At 41.9% G+C, this 25,640-nt stretch overlaps 1 protein-coding gene across 1 annotated transcript in view; it reads right to left on the bottom strand.

The window, feature by feature from the left end:
• TENM2 (teneurin transmembrane protein 2) overlaps positions 1-25,640 on the bottom strand; it is a 1,394,720-nt gene that overhangs the window by 282,598 nt on the left and 1,086,482 nt on the right. Inside the window, exon 8 of the mRNA XM_060415963.1 lies at positions 20,885-21,123. Within this exon, the coding sequence (XP_060271946.1) occupies positions 20,885-21,123 (239 nt within the window). The remainder of the gene's footprint in view (positions 1-20,884; positions 21,124-25,640) is intronic.

The following is a 25,640-nucleotide window of genomic DNA, read 5'->3' as shown; positions in this document are numbered from 1 at the left end:
TAAATTTAAGTGCCGTTTATAATAACTCTCCACATTTATGACACAGCCATGGGCTTGCTGGGAACACACACAGTTAGTTAACCCACAAGACATGACATTCAATCCCAGGAACTTCTCTCACAGCAGCTTGGGGAGGATGTAGGAAGACTGCAGAGAATTCAGGAGAAGGCTGATCTGGCATCATGGCACTGCCTTTCTTGTGGGGTGAAGTGGAGAAACCCCAGCACTGATGTCCATCTTTACCTAATCGAGCTTGGAAACGGTTACTGATGTGAACCTCCCTGAAGACCAGTGCAGGGTCAAAACCGGGACAGAAATGGGATGTCTGGCTTCTTAGCCAAGCCTTATCCCCCGCTCCCCTCTGGCAGAAAAGAGACTAGAAGCAGGGAGAAGAAGGAAAAAAATAAAAGTGCAGAGATATAATTATCAACTAAATTTAGGATCATCCACACATTCAATCCAGATAAGAGAAACTAAACTGCCTTTAGGGTCTAAATTATCTTGGTTAGTTTGGAAGCTCATTCTAAAATTCCCCAGGTGATGAAGCAGTTTTAAGTTTTATGCTTTACTCTGGGCCCCTAGCAACTGCGAGGGTATTTTGTGCACTTCCGTCGAACGTTAAAAGCACAGAAAATAAATGGAGACTTGAGCATGGTGCAGAGCGAGGGCTGGCAGGAGGAGGGCAAAGGCTCGTTCCCTGATGTCTGGCCCTCTCTGCCCGGATCTGCAGACCCATAACCCACTTCATCCATCTCACTCTTCAGCCTGGGTCCAGTCGGTCAGCCTCACAGCACAGACACGTTAGACTTTAAACCTGCTCATACAGTGAATATGTAGCAGATTTATCATCATTTCAAACCTGCCTTGAACTGGCTGATCAAAAGGCAAGTTTCTTCTTTGAAGATTTTCTTTTGTAAGCTTCACTGCCCCAAATCAAAATGGGCAGTGGTACAGACTCCCAGGACTACGCTCTGCATTTCTAAGGCAAGTGCCTTCAAGTCCTGGAGCATGTTTTCTGTTTATAAGTGGGTGTGCTGTGTGTCAGACTAATTCCTGGTGCCTCTTTTTTTGCTCCACAAGATTTGCATGACCTAGGAGGACTATGTTTTGGAGGAAGTTTTTCAGACTTTCTGAGTTTAGTTTTAACATGATTCTGCTCTTCCCCCCGCCCCCACCCAGACTTTCACACGAAATCCAAAGTGAATGCCTCCGAAGGGGTCTTGATGGGTTTTATTGGATCAAAGGGTCCTCTGATAATAAAGAAACCACACAGAGATTTACTGAGTACATTAAAAAAGAATGGCTTTGCGCCAACCCTGGTAAAATTACACACCCTTAAAAAAAATATTTTGGCCAGTCACTCTTTTAGAAAAGTGAGCGGCAATTTAAAAAATGGTGGATTCCTTTTCAAGTTTTTCAGCTCCCCCATTCTTGACAACATCCCTCCAGGACTCCAAGTCAGAAACCTGAGGCGCATGCTACATATTTCTGTCTTCACCTCCACAGTCGACACATTACAACTTCTGTCTTCTCACAGATGCCTCCTCTTTTCTCTATTTCCAAGGCTCCCCTTCTGATCTGGGCTTTAACCAACTCACGCCCTCACTCGTTACTGCCTGAGCCTCTGGATCAGCCTCCCTGTCTCCTGTCTTACTTCCCAATCTATCTGAATCTTCAATCAATTAGGGAATAAATATTTATGGGGCATCTACTAGGTAACTGACACGTTATCATGTCGTAATTTTATTGTATTATACTCCCGCTTATGAACTTAAAGCACCTCTCTGTTGCCAAATTAATCAAATTAAACCTCCTGCCAGACTTCTAGGCCATCCATCAATTGTTCCTGCTGCACCTCACCTACTATTTTCCACGGCTCTTCCATCACATCCTTCCATTCACTGGCCGAGCTGCTCGCTACCCTCATTCACTGTCTGCTTTCCTGTCCCTTGCCTTCCCTGCTGTGAGTTTCTCTGCCTTGAACACTTCTCAATCGCTTCCGGATCATTTTCTCTCCATCCTCCCAGGACTGGGTCAGCCTGGAACTTTCTCCACTCAGTCACCTTCAACTTCTCCAGTCCTTGGGGTGTTTCCCCCTCTTCTCTAAATCACAATAGCCTAATCCCTAAAATGCAATTCGGCATCTCTGTGTGTTTTCTCTTGAAAGAATTCACAGAGAGCAATAATAATAATAATAATAATAATAATAATAATAATAATATCTACTTTAAATTTCCCATAGACTATTTAAGAAAGGTGGAACCATCACTATAACTATTATCAAACACTCCTCATAGCTGAAATCAAGGAGGCTCACCTTCTTGAATTCTTTGGGGGAATTCACCTTCCCCAAAGCACTGTTAGCAAGGGTTCAGATTGAAACCCAGTTGCCTAAAGCACATTCAAAGTTTTTTGCACTGGAGTGCTCTAATGTCAGCTGACCCTGAAACGAGGCATTACTGTAACTACCAATCAGGTTTCTTAATCCAGGTGAACAATGGCTTGGATGTATAAACTGTCAATGAGTTATTATTTGGGTCAAGAAGGAACAGAGGCAGGAAATTCTGTGTTGATAATGTAGGAAAAAGAAAACCTGTCCCCAAATGATAAGCTACTCTTCTCATCATGGACACCCTTCTACAAGCTAGTCCCCAAACCTTTCTCAAAACTCATCATTGAAGATTCTCCCCCTCTGTCGCTCCATGAGACAGGAAGTGCTCAAATCAGTTTCTTGACCACACATCTCAGTCCTGAGAAGAAGAGAGACCTGGAGTGAGCCTGATGAATTTCTCAGTTCCCGTACCAAGAAAACTGAAATGAAGAACTAAGTTTGCCATGAAACAGTAAAACTTTGTATGACCTCCAAATTGTTGGGATGGCATCACCAACTCAAGACATGAGTCTGAACAAGCTCTGGGAGACGGTGAGGACAGGGAAGCCTGGAGTGCTGCAGTCTATGGGGTTTCAAAGAGTCGGACGCAACTGAGTGACTTAATAATGACCTTCAAGAGGATTACACCTACCAAGGGGAAAGGGGAGTAGGGGGAGGAATTGGGAGATTGGGATGGACACATACACACTATTGATACTATGTATAACAGATAACTAGTGACTACAGTAACTACAATATAAAACGGGGAACTCTTTTGGTCTGTGGTGACGTGAATGGGAAGGAAGTCCAAAAGGGATACATATATGTACATGTATGGCTGATTCATTTTGCTGTACAGTAGAAACTAATACAGCACTGTAAAGCAACTATACTCCAATAAAATTAATTAAAAAAAAAAAAGAAATACACTTGTGTGTGTGTCGGTGAACCTGCTATGAGTAAAAAATAAGATGGGAGCAATCTACCACACCCAACCATGCTGATGTCTCCATCACTGGCTTCCTTGTCTATTTCAGCAGCACCAGCACCCTCTCCCCCCCGAGGTGGCACCTGACTCAAATTGTAGCTCATTAGCACCAAGGGAGAGAAGTTTAAGGAAAAATGTGTCATAAACAATGGTAATCCTGGCTTAAGCGGGAAAAAGCGACCTTTCTCCCCTCCCTAAAACAAATCGCTGTTTTGGGCCAGGCGTGCCTGTTTTACTATTACCAGTTAATACGACCATGGCCTGAAGATGCAGCTGTGGCCCCGGGAACAGCCTCCAGAGCCAGGCTGAACCTAATCCCTCAGGTAATGAAAAACCTATTTCTATTTCTGAGGCCTCACTACTCTTCATACCGAAGAGCCTTGTGCCTGTCACACATTTATTGAAGCTTATTACTCATCGAGACAGCAGGGCCCAGTTAGTATTTGGAATTATATTTTAAATCACAATTTTTCTCTTATTTATTTTGGGATTCCAAGGCTATGGCGAAAGCATGTCAGAGTTATTCTTCATGTGCTTTCAAACACCTTAAAGCCCACCCCCTCCCCCTGAAATTCTTTTCTACGCAGAGAATCTTTACGCATACGTGGAACATCTTCAGCCAAGATACAGGGGTCACCCCTGTGCTCTGGGACCTCAGGACTCCACCAGATCACAGGGTTCTAGGGGAGAGATTTCCAGTCTCCTCACTCAGCATTAGAGTAATCTTCCCCGGGCCACTGGCTTTACTTCTCCCTCTCACATTATGCTCTTTTCTTTGGCTTTCAAAGATAAATGGATGCAGTCTCTGAGGATGCTGGGGACGGAGGTGGGAACAGATGGGCTAAAACTGCAGTCTCATCATCCAGTGGAAAAATAAAGACCACCTTAATCTAAGGCAGAGGATTTTCTGAACTGACCATGAGGCTTGAGCTTATTCACTAGGCTAGTGGTGAATATGTGGTTCTTTCTTATTCAACAGAAGCCAGAGGAAACGATAATTCTCTCTAGCTATTCATCTGGCCTCCTGCCGTCTTTATCTTCCCAAGAAAAATACATACACCATATACACTACAGTCACTCAAAGGGATGCCTCCCCGAATATTTTCTCTCTGGTGCATGCTTGCTTTTTCTTGCGGTATTTATGCATTTTTCTTCCTCGGTCATTTTTTTTTAACATGCTTTGCCATTAGAGTCTGCACCCCACTTTATCACGTGAAAGAAAATCAACCACAATTGGACAGTGTTTGCACAATACATTTCTCTGCAATTTACACCTAGTTACTTTCCCGATCTGGAGTCTTTCTTTACATTTCCACTGAGAGAGAGTCCAGATCAGCTTGCCGTTGGAGGAAAGTCCCTGTGCTATATCTAATCTGGTAAATGAGTTTTGAAGGATGTGACAACAAGCCAAGAGTCCACTCTGGGTATCTTCTCAATTAGCTAGGTTTCTGTTTTCCTGTTTTGGTTTTTTTTTTGGTTTGTTTCAAACTTTATAGTGGAGTATTCCCTGGTGGCGCAGACAGTAAAGAATCCACCTGCAATGCAGGAGACCCCAGTTCGATCTCTGGGTTAGGAAGATCCCCTGGAGAAGGAATGACAACCCACTCTGGTATTCTTACCTGGATAATCCCATGGACAGAGGAGCCTGGAGAGCTACAGTCCATGGGATTGCAAAGAGTCAGACACAACTAAGTGACTTGCACTTTCACTTTTCATAGCTGATTAACAAGGTTGTGATAATTTCAGGTGAACAGTGATGAGACTCAGTCATACATATACATTTATCCCTTCTCCCCCAAACTTCCCTCCTATCCAAGCTGCCACGTAACATTGAGCCGAGTTCCCTGTGCTTAAGACCTTGCTGGTTATCCATTTTAAATAAAGCAGCGTGTACATGTCGATTCCAAATTTGATGTGGTGGGAAACATGAGCACAGTAAAGCTTTTAGTTAGGGGTGAGGCAGCAGTAGTGTGTGGTGAAGAATCACAAAGGGAGTGGGCAAAATTAGCAAGGATGTTCAGACATGCAATTGGGAGAAGAGTTCAGGCTTGGCTTTTCTCTGATCTCTGCTTTCTTCTTCTTCATGTTTTGACAGCATTCTCCTTGGGTGGGGTACATAGCCTGTTTAATAAATTCCTTAGTCATACAAACATGACAGACAATTCTTTTTCTTCCTTTGAGATAAATTTAGTCATGGGTATTTCAGGTCTGCTCTCCAATCTGCCTCTGACATTAAAATAATCCATCGGTATTTTTCTGCAATAAGGATAGGATAGCACTGCTGGGTCAGCTGACCTTTCCAGAAGGCTTTACTCCTGTCAGTTTTGACGAGAAGAATAAAATACCATGCAATTAGCATCCACATCGCTACAAAAGAAATAGAGATATGTGCTCCCAGAAGGAGTCAGAGCCATGAGCCTCTAGGGAGCACTTTCACCCCCATGACCCACACCTAAAGAACCAAGGTGGGGGTTGGGGCAGGGGTGGGGGAGACAATAGCTGAGGATAAGCCACAGATCGGCAGGCTAGTACTTTTAAAAAAAATTAACAGTAATGCATGCATATTCCTTTTAAAAAAATTAAACTTGACAGAGCAAGCTAAATCTGAATGTGCCCCAAGGATACTTAAAGTTGAAATGTATAGAGGAGAGGAAGAGAGAGAAACAGAGACATCCATATCTGTGCAAATAAAAGCAGACATTATGAAAGAGCAAATCTTTAGAAGCAGGATTGGAAGCTGGTTTCCTTAAAGTCAGACTGAATTTACCTGCCAAAATATTTCATTAAAATAAGCACATGATAAAGAGTGTTTCTGACCAGAATATTTGGGACGGGGTCTGCAGGAGTGGTGGTGTGTGACACCATTTACACGCATGCCAACTCAAGAGCTCACCTCCTCTCCCTTCTCCTTCACTGCCCTATGCCCTGACCCTACACCAACAAACAGGACTTGAGTAAGTAGTAAGTGGCTACTGGCCTGGGCATAGCCATATCCTATCCTAGACCAAGACCTGTCTGATGAGGAATTAGGGAACTTTACAAAATGCTGGTGGTTTAGTTGCTCAGTCGTGTTCAACTTTTGTGACCCTATGGACTGTAGCCCACCAGGCTCCTCTGTCCAGGGATTTCCCAAGCAAGAACACTGGAGTGGGTAACCATTCCCTCCTCCAGGGGATCTTCCCAACCCAGGGATCAAACCTGGGTCTCCTGCATTGCAGGCAGTCTCCTGCATTGCAGGCGGATTCTCTACCAACTAAGGCATCTAAATGCTAGAAGTTTATAAATCCACTGAATTGGATTGGTTGCTAAAATTGTAGGGTTAGCTCAAATAGTCTTTACTGGACTTTTTTTTTTTTTTTAACATCATGATACAAAATAAGGCAGAAAAAAGATATGATATAAAACAATTCTGCTCCTGTCGATTTTTGATCAAGACTGAAGACTTGGAGAATGCCCCCTAATTAAAAACAAATATCCTCACCCTCTGGCTGCAAGGGTCATTCCAAAGACAACACAGAAGACGAAAGTGATTCCTGACCCCCAGCTTTCAGTGCTCTGCTGGGAACCAACACCCATGGCCATTCTTTCCATCTCTCACATCACTTGCAGTAGCAAAGATGGTAGTGGAATTACATGGGTATCAATCAGACACAACGGAAAATAAACTAACCTTAGTGAGAAATGATTTTGGAGGAGAAGGTATTTTGAGAGCACCGCCCCCCCCCGACAACTTTGTACACTGTATCTGAAATATAGATTGATATTCATCATTGAACACATTACTCTCATCTATTAGGCAAGAGCCTGCCGTGTCTATAAATTCAATTTCCTTTATCATGGTAGCTTTCTAGTTTATTTGGATAAATGTCGAGCTGTCTACTGTTATTTATCTAAGAAGCTCATGAGGGAACCAAAAGTTTAATGATGTAAGATGAGGTGGTGAAACAGCACCTCCAAGCAATTCTCCAGGATAGCTCTTCATCTCATTACCTTGCCTGGATGTATTGGTTCGAGAAATTGTGTGAAAGATTACGTGTAATTTGGTATGCTGGGTGTCATTTTTTTTCCCCCACCATACTTGTGTCTTCTAATTGTGCCATGTTTTATCCGGCTTGATACGTGGCATTTTGTAGTTTGCATTGCTAGGTAACATTTTTAATTATTCTATTCACAGCTACTTATGCCTTGTTCTTGTTTCTCGTCTTAATTTCATCTTGTTCTTTTTAGTATTTATTCTTCCTTCTTTGGCTCTTCACTCATCACTGGTATGGTCTTATGAAGTGGAAGCCTGTTTATTTGGAAGCCTGATAGTTGTTCAAGTAAATTCAGGAGGAGATAATGCCTACATTGGACAAAACCAAATTGGGTAAAAACAGACACAAATCTCCTCAATTTCTTGTCGTAAAATGGTTAGGCCACTTCACATTTCTAGCGGAAAAAATGAATGGCTGATCACAGATTCATGCCAATGCATTAAACAAAGTTTTTCAGGATAAAAGCTTTGGTTCTCTGTTGGAACTGGGAAAAATGAAAGTCAGATGCCTCTATCACTATTGTATGTGTCTGATTAACATCATGCATAAGTCGTTTGTGCAAAATATAACTTACCCAGGTGCTAAGCTTTCTACTAAATGTACTGTTTTACAGGGTTGCTCATTAGACTCTAGGTCTAGGAAAACTTTTCAAGTAAAAATGTCCTGGTCAGCAGATTCTAGCATACAATGTGACCGGACAGTAGCTCACCTCAATAACATTTCTTCCCCAACAGAAACACATACAATTAGTGTAATATATTTAATGCATTTTAAATAAATATAAAATTAGTAATATATAAAATATACAAAGTTACAATAACTTTTTTCATGGTAAAAATGTTTACCCACAATTCTCTTGAGATTCAGGAAGTCTACAAATGATCTTATGAAACACGTGTACTCTAATACCCCAGAAATCTGTGTGTGTACAACTGAGGTCATAAGGGAGCCTTACAGTCCATTTCCAAAATGCGTCTAATTCAAAGGCACACTGAACTTTCTTGAAAGACGTCCCCTTGTTTATCATGGCCTGGAGAAGAGAAAGCATCTGACACAGTGCCCCTTGACCTTTCCCTGTGGAATATGATGGAGCCTAATCTAACCTTCATCAATGTCATGCCTAAAATGCTTGTGGTGTTAACATAAGTAAGCAGACTGATAGAACTGCATCATGACTGCAAAGTCCAAAGCAAGGCAATATGCCTTTTTCTTCCAAAGATCAGAGTCCCAAAGGGGGGTACAGAACATGTTCGCACAAATCTTCCCATAAATGACCTAACTCCACTGAAAACCCATCCCCAGGGAAGGGCCTTCCCTGGCCGCTGTGCAGACAGTCATGATGAAAGAAATGAAAAGACTGGAAGCAAAGCTCATCCTCCCTTTCCACCCATAGGTCTGACTTTTAGGAGGAAAAAGAAAAAGCCTTTGAAAGACGATACATACTGTATATCTTATAAATTCCGCTCTCTCTCCAAGAATGGAGAGCTTTTCTTTTGCAAAGCTCTTTTCTTATCAACATGTAGCTGAGGACTATTTTCTGAAACACTCTGATATTTATATATTTATTTAAGGCGAGAAGTTGGTAAGATAAAAAATGAAATTAGTGGAACGTGCAATGCATTATCCTCTTTTTTAATGGTAATATTAAATATGTTAATATAGTTGATGGACCATTTGCTCTCCTAATGCAGAGAATCTTATTATGAGACATCAATTTAATAAAAGATTTATTTGATGACAAAAGGGCTCAGGCAAAAATTCTGAGGGTCTATTCTTTACAATCAAGGTAGAATTTTCTCTAAAGGCATTTTCCATGAAGGACACAAGAAATCTGGTTTAAGGTGACCTCAAGGGAAATACAAATGTTTTAAAAGTTCACTTTGGGGGTCACGTTTCTTTCGTACAAAGCTATACAGCTATGCAGGGTGTTGCAGGGCATGAAAGATTCTGTATGGCTTGTGTACACAGACCTAATTCACCATATAATAGTTCCTTTCACTACTTGGTGCCTTGTAGCAATTGTTTTCATTTCTTAGCACATCCTCATTTACAGAGAGGCAGCCAGCAGACTTTCAGATTTATGCCATTATTTGCTTCTTCACCTTGAACTCCAACTGAATCCTGCTACACTTTTGTAATGTGAGTGCCAAATGCTGGCTGTGTGCCAGACACAAACACTTCCCAGTTTCGCTCAGCTGGCTCTCTTGATTTCAGGGAATCACGGGTTCCTGCTAGAAGGTTTCAGCGTGGTGCCTAACACACAGCCCACCTCACTGTTCCTTTGCCTAAATGCTTTCTAACTTGGGAACGCAATCTGGGAACAGAGGCAATTACAGTTAATCAGGGAACCTGCAACTTCTCTTGACATGGAGAACAAGTAAAGCTAGAAATCAGGGATTCTGGGTACCTGAGAAATGCCCTCCACAATCGGTTCAACTCAGCCCTAACCTTGATTAGCATTCATCAACTCAACAAATGTGTACAGATCGCTTATGAGGTACTAGGCACTGTTTTGAAGATACAGCGACCCTGGGACTTGCTTTAGGCCTCTCACTGTAACTACCAAGGAGTGTGGCATATAATATATAATAATATAATATAATATAATATAATATAATAATAATCACAATATAATATAATAATCACAATAACTCCATTTAGTTGAGCTTCTAGTTGTGCACCAGGTACCACCAGATTTCACCTGTTCTAAGATTCGATTTTTTTTTTTTTTAACATTTTCACATTTCTGGAGTTAGGACGCTCCTTCAAAACTGGTGTTTTCTTACAACTGAGGCCGACCAGGCAGCACATTGGTCTGCTGGTCTGACTTTGGATCTCTTTATACACACAGTCGTGTATCAATCGAGGTGGTCTGTGTCTACCATTTCCTAAAAACAAATTACAAATGCTAAGTAATCATGCCATATTTAACTGATAACCTTCTCTCCCCTTGAGGATATGAACAGTAACATCACCTCACATACTATCACATATTGGATTTGAGGGGCTTCCTTGGTGAGCTCAGTGGTAAAGAATCCACCTGTAATGCAGGAGACGCTGGAAATGTGGGTTTGATCCCTGGATCAGGAAGATCATCTGGAGGAGGAAATGGCAACCCACTCCAGTATTCTTGCCTGGGAAATCCCATGGACAGAGGAGCCTGATGGGCAGCAGTCCAAGGGGTTGCAAAGAATTGGGCATGACTGAGCACGTATTCATGCAGATATGAGTTGGATTTAAATGAAAGTTGTATGCATGTATCAACATGCATCTTCACAAGGCAGGAGTTATTCCTATCGTTTTGGGTGGGAAACTTGGGTGCAATGAGATTAAACATCAAGTCCATAGTCATATGGCTTTTAAATATATACATTAGAAATCGAACCCTAGTCTCTGACATCAATGCCCACATACGTGCTTTCCATCACATCAAGCTGTTTCTTTTGTAATTACCAAGGCAGGGTGAGAACCTCTGCAACCATGTTATAGGTACAGAGTAGAATGAGATACTTCAAAGTGGTGGTGGTGGTGCTGCTGCTGCTAAGTCGCTTCAGTCGTGTCTGACTCTTCAAGACCCCACAGACAGTAGCCCACCAGGCTCCCGTCCCTGGGATTCTCCAGGCAAGAACACTGGAGTGGGTTGCCATTTCCTTCTCCAATGCATGAAAGTGAAAAGTGAAAGTGAAGTCGCTCAGTCGCACAGAATTTTAAATCATGAAACAAATAAATGAACAAATGAAAGACTCAGAAATGGGGATCTGTGGGATTGGTGCCCATCCTAAGTGATCCAGACAAATAAACAAAGTGTGCAGAGAGAGAGATAATAATGCTTGACTACTGCTTCTGGACTGATGACGGCTAGAGAGACAACTGTCACAGAGACAGTCAGATGATCTCTACTGTTTCCAAGGCAAATCATTCAAAATCACAGTAATCCAAGTCTATGCCCCAAACAGTAATGCTGAAGAAGCTGAAGTTGAACGGTTCCATGAAGACCTATAAGACCTTCTAGAAATAACACTCCCAAAAGATGCCCTTTTCATTATAGGGGACTGGAATGCAGAAGTAGGAAGTCAAGAAATACCTGGAGTAACAGGCAAATTTGGCCATGGAGTACAGAATGAAGCAGGGCAAAGGCTAATAAGAGTTTTGCCAAGAGAACAACTAGTCATAGCAAGCCTCTTCCAACAACAGAAGAGACGACTCTACACATGGACGTCACCAGATGGTCAATATAGAAATCAGACTGATTATATTCTTTGCAGCCAAAGATGGAGAAGCTCTATACAGTCAGCAAAAACAAGACTGGGAACTGACTATGGCTCAGATCATGAACTCCTTATTGCCAAATTCAGACTAAAATTGAAGAAAAGTAGGGAAAACCACTAGACCATTCAGGTATGACATAAATCAAATCCCTTACGATTATACAGTGGAAATGAGAAATAGATTCAAGGGATTAGATCTGATAGAGTGCCTGACGAACTATGGATGGAGGTTTGTGATACTGTACAGGAGGCAGGGATCAAGACCATCCCCAAGAAAAAGAAATGCAAAAAGGCAAAATGGTTGCCTGAGGAGGCCTTACAAATAGCTGAGAAAAGAAGAGAAGCGAAAGGCAAAGGAGAAAAGGAACACTATACCCATTTGAATGCAGAGTTCCAAAGAATAGCAAGGTAAGATAAGAAAGCCTTCCTCAGTGATCAATGCAAAGAAATAGAGGAAAAGAACAGAACAGGAAAGACTAGAGATCTCTTCAAGAAAATTAGAGATACCAAAGGAACATTTCATGCAAAGATGGGCACAATAAAGAACAGAAATGGTATAGAGCTAACAGAAGCAGAAGATATTAGAAGAGGTGGCAAGGATATACAAAAGAAGTATAAAAAAAAAAAGACCTTCATGACCCAGATAACCATGATGGTGTGATCATTCACATAGAGCCAGACATCCTGGAAGGTGAAGTCAAGTGGGCCTTAGAAAGCATCACTATAAACAAAGCTAGTGGAGATGATAGAATTCCAGCTGAGCTATTTCAAATCCTGAAAGATGATGCTGTGAAAGTGCTGCACTCAATATGTCAGCAAATTTGGAAAACTCAGCAGTGGCCACAGGACTGGAAAAGGTCAGTTTTCATTCCAACCCCAAAGAAAGGCAATGCCAAGGACTGCTCAAACTACCACACAATTGCAATCATTTCACATGTTAGTAAAGTAATACTCAAAATTCTCCAAGCCAGGCTTCAACAGTATGTGACCTGTGAACTTCCAGATGTTCAAGCTGGATTTAGAAAAGGCAGAGGAACTAGAGATCAAATTGCCAACATGGATCACAATAAACTGTGGAAAATTCTGAAAGAGATGGGAATACAGACCACCTGACCTGCCTCTTGAGAAACCTATACGCAGGTCAGGAAGCAACAGTTAGAACTGGACATGGAACAATAGACTGGTTCCAAATAGGAAAAGGAGTATGTCAAGGCTATATATTGTCACCCTGCTTATTTAACTTATATGTAGAGTACATCATGAGAAACACTGGCCTGGATGAAGCACAAGCTGGAATCAAGATTTCTGGGAGAAATATCAATAATCTCAGATACACAGATGACATCACCCTTATGGCAGAAAGTGAAGAGGAACTAAACGGCTTCTTGATGAAAGTGAAAGTAGAGAGTGAAAAAGTTAGCTTAAAATTCAACATTCAGAAAACTAAGATCATGGCATCTGGTCCCATCACTTCATGGCAAATAGATGGGAAAACAGTGACAGAATGTATCTTTTTGGGCTCCAAAATCACTGCAGATGGTGACTGCAGCCATGAAATTAAAAGACACTTGCTCCTTGGAAGGAGAGCTATGACCAACCTAGACAGCATATTAAAAAGCAGAGACATTACTTTGCCAACAAAGGTCTGTCTAGTCAAAACTATGGTTTTTCCAGTGGTCATGTATGGATGTGAAAGTTGAACTATAAAGAAAGCTGAGAGTCGAAGAATTGATGCTTTTGAGCTGTGGTGTTGGAGAAGATTCTTGAGAGTCCCTTGGACTGCAAGGAGATCCAACCAGTCCATCCTAAAGAAGACCAGTTCTGGGTGTTCACTGGAAGGACTGATGCTGAAGCTGAAACTCCAATCCTTTGGGCACCTGACGCAAAGAACTGACTCACTGGAAAAGACCCTGATGCTGGGAAAGATTAAAGGTGGGAGGAGAAGGGGACGACAGAGGATGAGATAATTGGATGGCATCACCGACGCGATGGACATGAGTGTGAGTGAACTCTGGGAGTTGGTGATGGACAGGGAGGCCTGGTGTGCTGCAGTCCTGCGTCGCAAAGAGTTGGACACGACTGAGTGACTAAACAGAACTGCTTCTGGACTAACGACAGCTAGAGAGTCCAGGACAGAGCTGAATGGTGACTCAAGGGACAGACAAGCGGTGGACACTCCATCCTTGTCCACCTAACACTCTACCTCCTGTGGAGGCACAGAGCCCTGGGATGGCAGACGATAACAGCACCCTGTCCTTACTGTGCTCCGTAAGAACATGGACCCAAGGGGTCCACAGGGCTGGGTCACCTACTTCCTCGTTTTGCATTAAGATGCTGCATTGAATTAGAACCCGAAATTTCTTCCTCATTCTCACCAATCAAGTCTACACATGACGGTGGAAAGCCCTGTATTGCCTGATTATCTTGATTTTTGCATTTATTATTTTTTTTTCTATTGAAGTGTAGTATATTTACAATGTTGTGTTTGCTTCAGGTGCAAAGTAATTCAATTTATATATGTAAATACTATATATGTGTGTGTGTGTGTGTGTGTGCGCATGTGTGCACGAACGTGCATGTACTCAGTCACTTCAGTCACGTCTAACTCTTTGTGACCCCATGGATAAGCCCACTAGGCGGCTCTGTCCATGGGATTTTCCAGGCAAGAATACTGGAATTGGTTGCCATGCCCCCCTCCAGGGGATCTTCCTGATACAGGAACTGAACCCGGATCTCCTGCCTCTCCTTGCGGTGCAGGTGGATTCTTATCTGCTGAGCCATCAGGGAAGCTCCTACATATACAATATACACGGGAACATACACTATTTTTCAGATTCTTCTCCATTTAGGTTATTACAAGATATTGACTATAGTTCCTTGCACTCTTCAGTAGGTCCTTGCCATTTTCCTGTTTTATAGTAGTGTGTATCTATTAATCCCAAATTCCTAGTTTATCCCCCCCCTCCAGCCCCAACTACCTTGATTTCTGACAGGCACCTTGGAGAGGAGAGCAAAAACACCTCCTTCCCCTCAGCAGAGGAACTCATCTTTTCTGAATGTCAAACATAAGATACAAATGTTGCCACACAGCGGCTAGGTGATGGGGACCCAGCTAATGACTTAATTTACTTTCCATAAGTCGACAGATCCTCTTGAAATCAGGCAAACAGTTAGGAAATGGCAGCCCCACTGCCAGAGACACACCAGTGTGGAAGCACTGACAGGACTTTATTATTCAGTTAAGAGCACATTAGCATATCTATTAGATAAAAAGTCTGCTACCAACATCGAATGCGTAACATAACTGGGTCCCCTGACTTATTTGTGGGCGGTTCTCTTTAATCTCTGTGTGGTTGACTGTGAGATTTGACGATCTAGGGCCAGGGAGTTGGGCGGATATGTTATTTGCTGGATTGTTCAAACATCATCATTAGTATTTTGCCCTTCAGATAATGGGAGATAAATACATAATTTGGAATTCATATAGGAGGGGAAGGTGTAGTATTTCTCTGGATAGTCAAAGAGTGGTGAGTTTGAAAGGGAGGGCTGACATTTCTCCTAGGCTGTGTCCTCAGGACGAATGCCAGGTTAAACTAACTGTTCTCATCATCTTCTGTCATTTTCTTTATGTTTTCCCCCAAACCCGCTCTATTCGGTGAGATGGGAATACACAAAATAGCAGCCAAGAACGCAGGCTTCATCAGCGTGAGTCTCAACACATCAATTTCCAAGTGTAGCAACTTTAAACACACTGAAGGCTTTTAGTTTCCATAGAAAATAATCTCTCATTGTTTTCAAAGAAACTGAAAGCACCCCAAATTACCAGACTTTTAACATCCTGACATGTTGATGGCCCGCGTTCTTCCCAGATCAAAGTGAGAGTGGCATAAGACAGAGCAGTGAACAGCTTACTTAAAACACAGTATTTCATATTTGGCAGGAATTACCGTAGTGAAAAGAGACAAGGTGACTTTCTAATACATATATATGTGTTTTAGTTTGGCAGGGATCTGAAGAGCTGAAAACTAATTTAGGATGACATAAATGCTCTTATCTCTCTCTCTACTCCCCTTCCTCTCCCAGCCATGTGAAGAGTTTTTGACAGAAGACTCTTGTTTTTAACTCAGGGGCGATGGTGTGAGCCCCGTGTCATGCTGAACCGTTGTGTTTGACTCTCATCTTAGAATTTCGAGGATTATCTGGATTTAAACAGCAAAGTCATACATTACAAGCATCCTTCTTCCTTGATTGGGGGGTAGCCCTGCACGAATATTGTTGCCTTTTAAGGAAATGCAATCTCGCCAATGTTAACCCGGGACAAGAAAGCAATGATGTCATTCAGCGACCCAGCATTGTTACGACCTGTTGGAAAATCTCACCAAAGAAGGCGTCAGGCGCTGAGTCATCTTTAAAAACAGGCAATAGTTTTGCAGAAAAATCTAAAGATTGAGGGCAAGTGAGTACGTGGCAAAGTTTCTAGGCAATTATACTCCATCCATGAGTTGGGGCAGTGTTTCAAGCAGTCTGCTGGGAAGGAAATTTTTATCTTATAGAAAGTTTTTAACTTAAGGAGAAAAGTGAATTACTTTTTCCACTTTTAGTTTGGGTCAGAAAATAAGATGGAAGCATTCATTAGGAAGTGGAATTATAGGCAATCACCATTTACAGTGGACTCTTGCCAGTTTGAGAGCCCTGTAGTGTTTCTTGTTTGCCTGTTTTTTTGTTTTTGTAAAGGTAGAGATACTCTGAAAAGATATTTTTAGGAAAAGAATAGTAACGCAATCAGACAGGGGTTGGCAGACTGTGGCAACAATACATAGACCTAGGGGACAGTTTTGCATTTTAAATGGTTGAAAAAAATCAAAAGAATAGTGTTTCATGACACATGAAAAGTACATAAAATTAAAATTTCAGTGTCTACAATTAAAGATGCCCAGAAAAAAGCTATGGCCATTTGTTGACACACTATCTATGGCTGTTTTTGAATTTCAGCGGCAAAGTTGTGGAGTTGTAACAGACTGCATGACCCGCAAAATGAAAAATATTTACTATCTAGCTTTTGACTGAAAAAGTTTAGTGGTCTCTGACAGAAGATATTTGGGAAAGCAGAAATATGAGGCCAAGCAGGAGATGTGGCTTTTCCCCATTTTTTAAGAAGATGATTCAGGGAGGATGGGAACCAATTATTCTCCCTTGCTAATAAGGACAGAATTAGGTAAAGTGAATTGATGCTACGAAAAGGATGACTGAGGCTTCACGCAGTATTTGGGAAATGTGGCTAACTGTGATGTTTAGGAGAGAGCAGTCAAGGGACAGATGACAAGAAGGCATCAGGAGAATGAGCGCTTACTCCTGGTCCTGCAGCTAACTAGCCATGTGACTTGAGACCCTCTGGGCTTCAGCTGCAACAATTGTCAAAGGATTGCAATATGCCAATTTCATTTTCTGCCAGAGTGTATATTAGGGAGCTGGGGTTGGGTTCAAATTTAATAATTATACGGTGGTGGTGTAGTCACTAAGTCATGTCCGATTCTTGTGACCCCATGGACTGTAGCCTGCCAGGCTCCTCTGTCCATGGGATTCTCCAGGCAAGAATATTGAAGTGGGTTGCCATTTCCTTCACCAGTGGATCCTCTTGACCCAGGGATTGAACCCAGGTCTCCCGCATTGCAGGCAGACTCTTTACTGATTGAGCCACCAGGGAAGCCCAATAATTATATACAAATGCTTTAAATAGAAAAACAGTTCTAATCAAACAGAAGGCACTAACCAGTTATTGTATGCACTCTGTAAGGAGATAAACTTAGTAGACTTGGCATAAAACAGGTGAGAAATAGTATGCTGGTTACATGCTTTAGGAACTCAGGGATCCAGAGGGATTTCTGGTGTTGCCGGCAATGAAAGTACTTGAGCAGCCCAAGGATAACAGACGACTTCCTGAGTAGGAAGCTCTCATGCGTTTCCCAGCCAAATTTTCCGAAACCAGTCTTCCCAAGGAACCATTTGGGCGAAGGGCTGAGTGATGCATAAGATGGTCCCCTAGTGGTTCATGTAGCTTTTCAGAATAATTTATTTGAGAATGTTTTGTACCCTGGGAGACTTTGGCACTGGAAGAATCTGGTGGAAGAGTATCACAGAAAAGACCCCAGCTGCGGGGGATCTCACCACAGTTGGTAAAGGCTCACGTCTTCCATTTTGCCCGAGGGCTGGCGTTACTCTGATCTACACTTGCCCAAAGGCTGAGGCTATGGAAGAACTGTCATGGGGCTGAATGTTTCCAAATTGCTCATTTCTGGAAAGACTTAATGCAAGTTTCAACACGCAAGGAAGATAATTTGGCCTATTTGTCAGAGTTCCTGGCAGGCCTGAATCCAGTGCCTGTCCATAACTGTCCTGGGGTGGATGTGTCAATTTCAGGACCTGTCATGTTCCAGCGGAACACAGAGTCATGTGTGAGCCAGAGTGGGCCCAGGTCTTAAAGTCATCGCCGTCCTTAACAGAAGGGCTTTGCTTTTTATGCTGTCCTTCTGCCCTGCCTGATGCCTTGTTTTCTAGGTAGGCACAATCATGTGTTGCTCCTGACAGCACTCTGCTCTGTGTTTTCAATGCACTGTTTATGCCCCTGCGGTTCTGTAATTAATAATATACTGCTTTTCATCTTCAAAGAGATTTATACACATTAATTAATCCTCATCGTACTTTAGAGTTTCTGAATGTCAATAACCATCAATCCCAGGTTTTACTTAGGAAACCAAGACCCAGAAGGAAAACAACTTGGTCAAAGCCACAGGGAAAGGGGTCACTGGGGTCAAGGTCAGAAATCCCTTTGGATCCCTGAGTTCCTAAATCAGGCGCCCTCCAGATGCAGACACCTCATCATGCTTGCAGACCTGCCCTCACGTTTGGAGAGTGGCCGAGAGTAGCCTTGCCACTACCAAGACTGCTGGGTGAATCAGCCCCTTCCATCACTCATTTTGGGTCATAAACTATTTTTCAATACTCCAGGGTCAACGCATAATCTTACCTAAAGCATACATAATAGGAAATGATGGATTATAAACTAATAAACCATCCTAAGATGCTTGGGTCCAGCTTCCAGTAGCCTCCAGACTGAGGATAAATATGTTTCCTAATCCATCACTTACAAGTTACACACCCAATTAAAACATTAAACTCTCGCTACACTGTTCCGCATTTATATGATCGCCTTACAGAAAGCATTATATTTTAACTATCAAGCTCAATAAATCAGGCAGTAGCCATCTATTTCTCTCCTGCGAGTAGAGAAGGAGGTACACCGGGGACCTTATTGGCAGAAGCAGACAGTTTCTATATCTGAGCTCCCCATGGTGCCCACCAGCCCAGCAGAGCACTGAAGCCCAAGAAGTGAGCTCATGGACCCTTTCTGAAATTTCTGACACATAGACAAATCAAGCAAGGACCCTGAAGGCATTTTGAATTTGCTTCCACCAAGCCCTACCCCTGAACAGCTACTTGCAGAAGCCCACAAAACTACCTTTAAGGACAGAGAAGATTCCACCCAAGTGACTGCGGGGACAACAAATGCCCTTCCCACTCCTCCAGTCCATCCCTGACTCCATCCTTCATCAAGAGGGAAGTGAGAAGCAGACATGACTTTAAATTAGGGGTGCCCGGGTGTCTGACCTCAGCCCACAGGTAGAGCTGGGGTTTGAAGTACAAAGGATTTTGCAAAGCCCCGAATAAACAGGGTGCCTTTCCCCAGAGTGTCAATGTGCTTACTTCTAGAGGGCACTCACTCCTGAGAGATGCAAATAACAAGGGCTGCACAAACTTAATTTTCCATATTAAGATGAGCACAGTGACAATATTTAGTGAAAGAGAGTGAAACCCTTTCATCAGTTTTTGGTCTGTTGTGCTCTGCTCTGTGCAAGGCTCCAGATCGCTGGGGACGCACAGGTGCCCTCCTTTGCCTCCAGGCAAGCTCGGGCACAATGGTCTGGGAAGCTCCAGACCAGCTTATCCTCTGGCAGGCACCTTGCTGGCTGCCTGACAATGAACGAAGTGTGTGTGAGAGAGAAGAGGGTTTAAATTGGGAGAAAGGGCAAAACGAGAATGATCAGGGTTGTTTTTTATTTTCCTTCTTGTAAATGTGAAGGAGTTCAGCAAATGTGCTGAGAACTCATTTAGAACCAGTCTCTTTTTTGCTGGTGTTTTATAGGTTTGCTTTGCAACACAGCACAGCTAAACTGGGGAGGCCTGACAGAGCAGCCCTGAAACCACGCCAGAACCATCCAGTGTTTCAAATAAATTTAAACAAATGTCACCGTGGCCTCTGCATGGGCCAGGAGATCTGCCGCTGGCAAGCTCAGTTGACAAAGCAGCAGTGCTAGGGGCTCTTAGTTGGGGCCAGGAGCTACGAGCAGGCTTTGTGCCCAGCTCAGGATGCTCTAATGCAGGGGGCACCCTGTCCCTGAACCCCTGGCATCTGCTGCTTCCCAGTTAGAAGGCCATACCCCACGGATGCACACCAACATCCCCAGTGGGTGAAGAAACATACTCCAGCAACTTCATCAATGTGCTATCCTAGCTCATACCCTGAGCTCAACCCAGAATCACAGCTGGTGTGGGAGGTGAATCTGATTCAGATTGAGCAGCGTGTGAGATGAGACTTGAAGCAACAGAGGTGAAGGAGAAGAGGTGGGCAAGATCCACTGGGGCTGGGAGACTTGATTCCCTACGAAGAGCTGGCTGGATGCTTCGGTCCCTCAATCCTGTTTCTGTTCCCCAGCTCTAAGGATCAGCTAGCCACTCTGACTTTCCTTGCAATCACAATGTTCCAGGCCTGCTGATGGCTACTCTTCTATCCAGTTTTTGGCTGGCTAAAGTTTAACCAACGTTGCATGAATTGCCGAGCCCAGACCTGGGTTAAAAATCCAAGATGGAGGAGACCAGAAGGTTACTTGAGGAATGAGGGAGGGATTGACAGCAATGACAATTTTCAGCTTATCTCCAAGAAAGTATACAGTGAGGATATTTAATTTCACTTCTGATAAATGTCATTTAGCATCATGAAGGAGAAACTCATCAAAGTGAAATGGATTTCAGGAGGGGAAAAAGCACTCCCATCCATCACTCATTTTTACATCCCGCAGGAGCCAAGCCGACGGAACAGACCACGGAGGCCCCCTCCATTCACAAATGGGTGACGTGCCCCTGCCTGGTCACAGCTGCCCAGACTCACCTATGAAATACGCCAGCAGGATGGCGAGGAGGAGGGCGGCCGCGATGGCCGACAGGGCGGCGCATTTCCAGCTGCAGTACTTGGAGGGCTTCTTCAGCTTGAAGGCCTTCCTGGAGAACGTATTGCGGGGCAGCAGGCGGGGTGGTGGTGTGTAAACCGTTCCTGAGGTCAAAGGGTATCCCGGGGAGGAGCTGCTAAACAGGGGCGTGCTTCCCGAGGACGTCTTAAAGAGGAAGTGCCTGCCAGGGAAGAGCAAAGAGTCAGGACTCACATCCTGGCTGTTGAGGACCAGTCAGCTGCTTCCCCCGACCACCAACTCTGCTGTAGATAGCACGAATATAGTCCTAACTGGGGCTTCCTAAGTGACACCGTATCAGGAATCTGCCCACAGTGCAGGAGACCTGGGTTCAATCCCTGGGGTCGGGAAGATCCCCTGGAGGAGGGCATGGCAACCCGCTCCAGTATTCTTGCCCGGAGACTCTCCACGGACAGAGGAGCCTGGCGGGCTGCAGTCCATGGGGTCACAAAGACGTGGACACGACTGAGTACAACACACTGTCCTAATTTTCTACCCTACCCAGTCATGGGCAGAGCAGTGAACATGACATTTGATGGTCATGACTTTTTAAAAATATATTCTACAATCTTTTCATGAGTATTATAGAAAGGTAACCACAATTAAAACAGCAATTAGTATCACAAACCATATCCTCTGATAAAGGAAAGGCTTTCTGTACCTATGTGCTCATGTCCAGAATGGTAAAAGACCTACTACTGATTGATCGACACTGATTCAAGGGTGACAAATAGGTCCCCCCCCCCAATTTAAAGGCTAAATCATGTCGTTTTGAGTATAAGATACAAAAAATTAAAAAAATTTAAATTACAGGATAATTAGTTTACAATATTGTGATGGTTTCTGCCACACATCAATATGAACAGAAATGTTCTGAAAAATCAAAATTTATAACCAAGTGGAAAACAGAATTGTTACTACACAGACTAACATCAAGGATAAAGTTTTTCACATGTTCTACAGATTTCCTTCCAGCAACCCAAAGCCCAAGAGAGGCTATCAGCTTCAGATCCGGAAACTCTGAGAGGGCAGAAAGAAATGATTATCAAATGACTATAATTATAGTTACTAATAATTTTAAAAAATGAAGCCCTTGGTTTGAGAAAGAGTAACTAATTGCCTTCAAAATGAAGTGCTAACACTAGAAAAAGGGCCATAAAATTTGAGGAAATAAAGTTTGAAACTTAATAAATAAATGCTGAGAAGATATTCATGATGAGTGGAAACCAAGACCTTTTCCCATATCACAAATGTAAAATTGGAAATACAATCTTAAAATCTTGTGGTTGCCAGGGGGGTAGGGGAAGGATGGAGTTGGAGTTAGGGCTTAGCAGGTACAGACTATTACATACAGGATGGATAAACAACAAGGTCCTACTGTACAGCACAGGGAACCATATTCAGTATCCTGTGATAAACCAGGATGGAGAACATGAAAAATAATGTGTATATAACTGATTCCCTTTGGTGTATAGCAACTAACACAACATTGTTAATCAATTATATGTCAATTAACAAAATAAAAGGACTTGAAATATATTGTCACAACTATTTACAGACTAAATATAATAATATTTCCATTGTAAATTTGAGAAATCAGGCTTAACAAAATCAAGCAACTGTTCAAGGATTTAAACTGTGAGCTCTGTCTTATACTAAAGTCTGCGCTCTGAAGTTTTACCCTAAACTGTCTCTCTTGAGTCTTCCTTATGGGCTGTTTTCCTCTCTCCATTTTGTTTTCTCTTCTGAGACTGCCTCTTTAGATCATGTGATACTGGTTCTTTCTTTTTTTCTTCATTAAAAAAAAATTGATGTATAATACTCATATCCGATAAAATAGACTTTAAAACAAAGGCTGTGAAAAGAGACAAAGAAGGCCACTACATAATGATCAAAGGATCAATCCAAGAAGAAAACATAACAATTATAAATATATATGCACCCAACATAGGAACACCACTAACAAGTATGAAAGGGGAAATTAACAATAACACTATAATAGTGGGAGTCTTTAATACCCCACTCACACCTATGGACAGATCAACTAAACAGAAAATTAATAAAGAAACACAAAGTTTAAATGATACAACAGACCAGTTGGACCTAGTTGATATCTATAGGACATTTCACCCCAAAACAATGAATTTCACCTTTTTCTCAAGTGCTCATGGAAACTTCTCCAGGATAGATCACATCCTGGCCATAAATCTAGCCTTGATAAATTAAAAAAATCGAAATCATTCCAAGCATCTTTTCTGACCATAATGCATTAAGATTAGATCTCAATTACAGGAGAAAAACTATTAAAAATTCCAACATATGGAGGCTGAACAACATGCTTCTGAATAACCAACAAATCACAGAAGAAATCAAAAAATAAATCAAAATATGCATAGAAATGAATGAAAATGAAAACACAACAACCCAAAACCTGTGGGACACTATAAAAGCAGTGCTAAGAGGAAAGTTCATAGCAATACAGGCATACCTCAAGAAACAAGAAAAAAGTCAAATAAATAACCTAACTCTACAACTAAAGCAACTAGAAAAGGAAGAAATGGAGAACCCCAGAGTTAGTAGAAGAAAAGAAATCTTAAAAATTAGGGCAGAAATAAATGCAAAAGAAACAAAAGAGACCATAGCAAAAATCAACAAAGCCAAAAGCTGGTTCTTTGAAAGGATAAATAAAATTGACAAACCATTAGCCAGACTCATCAAGAAACAAAGAGAGAAAAATCAAATCAATAAAATTAGAAATGAAAATGGAGAGATCACAACAGACAATACAGAAATACAAAGGATCATAAGAGACTACTATCAGCAATTATATGCCAATAAAATGGACAACATGGAAGAAATGGACAAATTCTTAGAAAAGTACAACTTTCCAAAACTGAACCAGGAAGAAATAGAAAATCTTAACAGACCCATCACAAGCACGGAAATTGAAACTGTAATCAGAAATCTTCCAGCAAACAAAAGCCCAGGTCCAGACGGCTTCACAGCTGAATTCTACCAAAAATTTCGAGAAGAGCTAACACCTATCCTACTCAAACTCTTCCAGAAAATTGCAGAGGAAGGTAAATTTCCAAACTCATTCTATGAGGCCACCATCACCCTAATACCAAAACCTGACAAAGATGCCACAAAAAAAGAAAACTACAGGCCAATATCACTGATGAACATAGATGCAAAAATCCTCAACAAAATTCTAGCAATCAGAATCCAACAACACATTAAAAAGATCATATACCATGACCAAGTGGGCTTTATCCCAGGGATGCAAGGATTTGTCAATATCCACAAATCAATCAATGTAATTCACCACATTAACAAATTGAAAAATAAAAGCCATATGATTATCTCAATAGATGCAGAGAAGGCCTTTGACAAAATTCAACATCCATTTATGATAAAAACTCTCCAGAAAGCAGGAATAGAAGGAACATATCTCAACATAATAAAAGCTATCTATGACAAATCCACAGCAAACATTATCCTCAATGGTGAAAAATTGAAAGCATTTCCCCTAAAGTCAGGAACAAGACAAGGGTGCCCACTTTCACCACTACTATTTAACATAGTTCTGGAAGTTTTGGCCACAGCAATCAGAGCATAAAAAGAAATGAAAGGAATACAAATTGGAAAAGAAGAAGTAAAACTCTCACTGTTTGCAGATGACATGATCCTCTACATAGAAAACCCTAAAGACTCCACCAGAAAATTACTAGAGCTAATCAATGACTATAGTAAAGTTGCAGGATATAAAATCAACACACAGAAATCCCTTGCATTCCTATACACTAATAATGAGAAAGTAGAAAGAGAGATTAAGGAAACAATTCCATTCACCACTGCAACAAAAAGAATAAAATACTTAGGAATATATCTACCTAAAGAAACTAAAGACCTATATATAGAAAACAATAAAACACTGATGAAAGAAATCAAAGAGGACACTAATAGATGGAGAAATATACCATGTTCATGGATCAGAAGAATCAATATAGTGAAAATGAGTATACTACCCAAAGCAATCTACAGATTCAATGCAATCCTTATCAAGCTACCAGCGGTATTTTTCACAGAGCTAGAACAAATAATTTCAAGATTTGTATGGAAATACAAAAAACCTCGAATAGCCAAAGCAATCTTGAGAAAGAAGAATGGAACTGGAGGAATCAACTTGCCTGACTTCAGGCTCTACTACAAAGCCACAGTCATCAAGACAGTATGGTACTGGCACAAAGACAGACATATAGATCAATGGAACAAAACAGAAAGCCCAGAGATAAATCCACACACATATGGACACCTTATCTTTGACAAAGGAGGCAAGAATATACAATGGAGTAAAGACAATCTCTTTAACAAGTGGTGCTGGGAAAACTGGTCAACCACTTGTAAAAGAATGAAACTAGATCACTTTCTAACACCGCACACAAAAATAAACTCAAAATGGATTAAAGATCTAAACGTAAGACCAGAAACTATAAAACCCCTAGAGGAGAACATAGGCAAAACACTCTCTGACATAAATCACAGCAGGATCCTCTATGATCCACCTCCCAGAATTCTGGAAATAAAAGCAAAAATAAACAAATGGGACATAATTAAAATGAAAAGCTTCTGCACAACAAAGGAAACTATAAGCAAGGTGAAAAGACAGCCTTCTGAATG

The sequence above is a fragment of the Ovis aries genome, chromosome 5, assembly GCF_016772045.2.
Source record: "Ovis aries strain OAR_USU_Benz2616 breed Rambouillet chromosome 5, ARS-UI_Ramb_v3.0, whole genome shotgun sequence".
NCBI lineage: Eukaryota > Metazoa > Chordata > Mammalia > Artiodactyla > Bovidae > Ovis > Ovis aries.
Note: the sequence above shows the minus strand (reverse complement) of the source record. Positions and strands in the feature narration are given on the sequence as shown.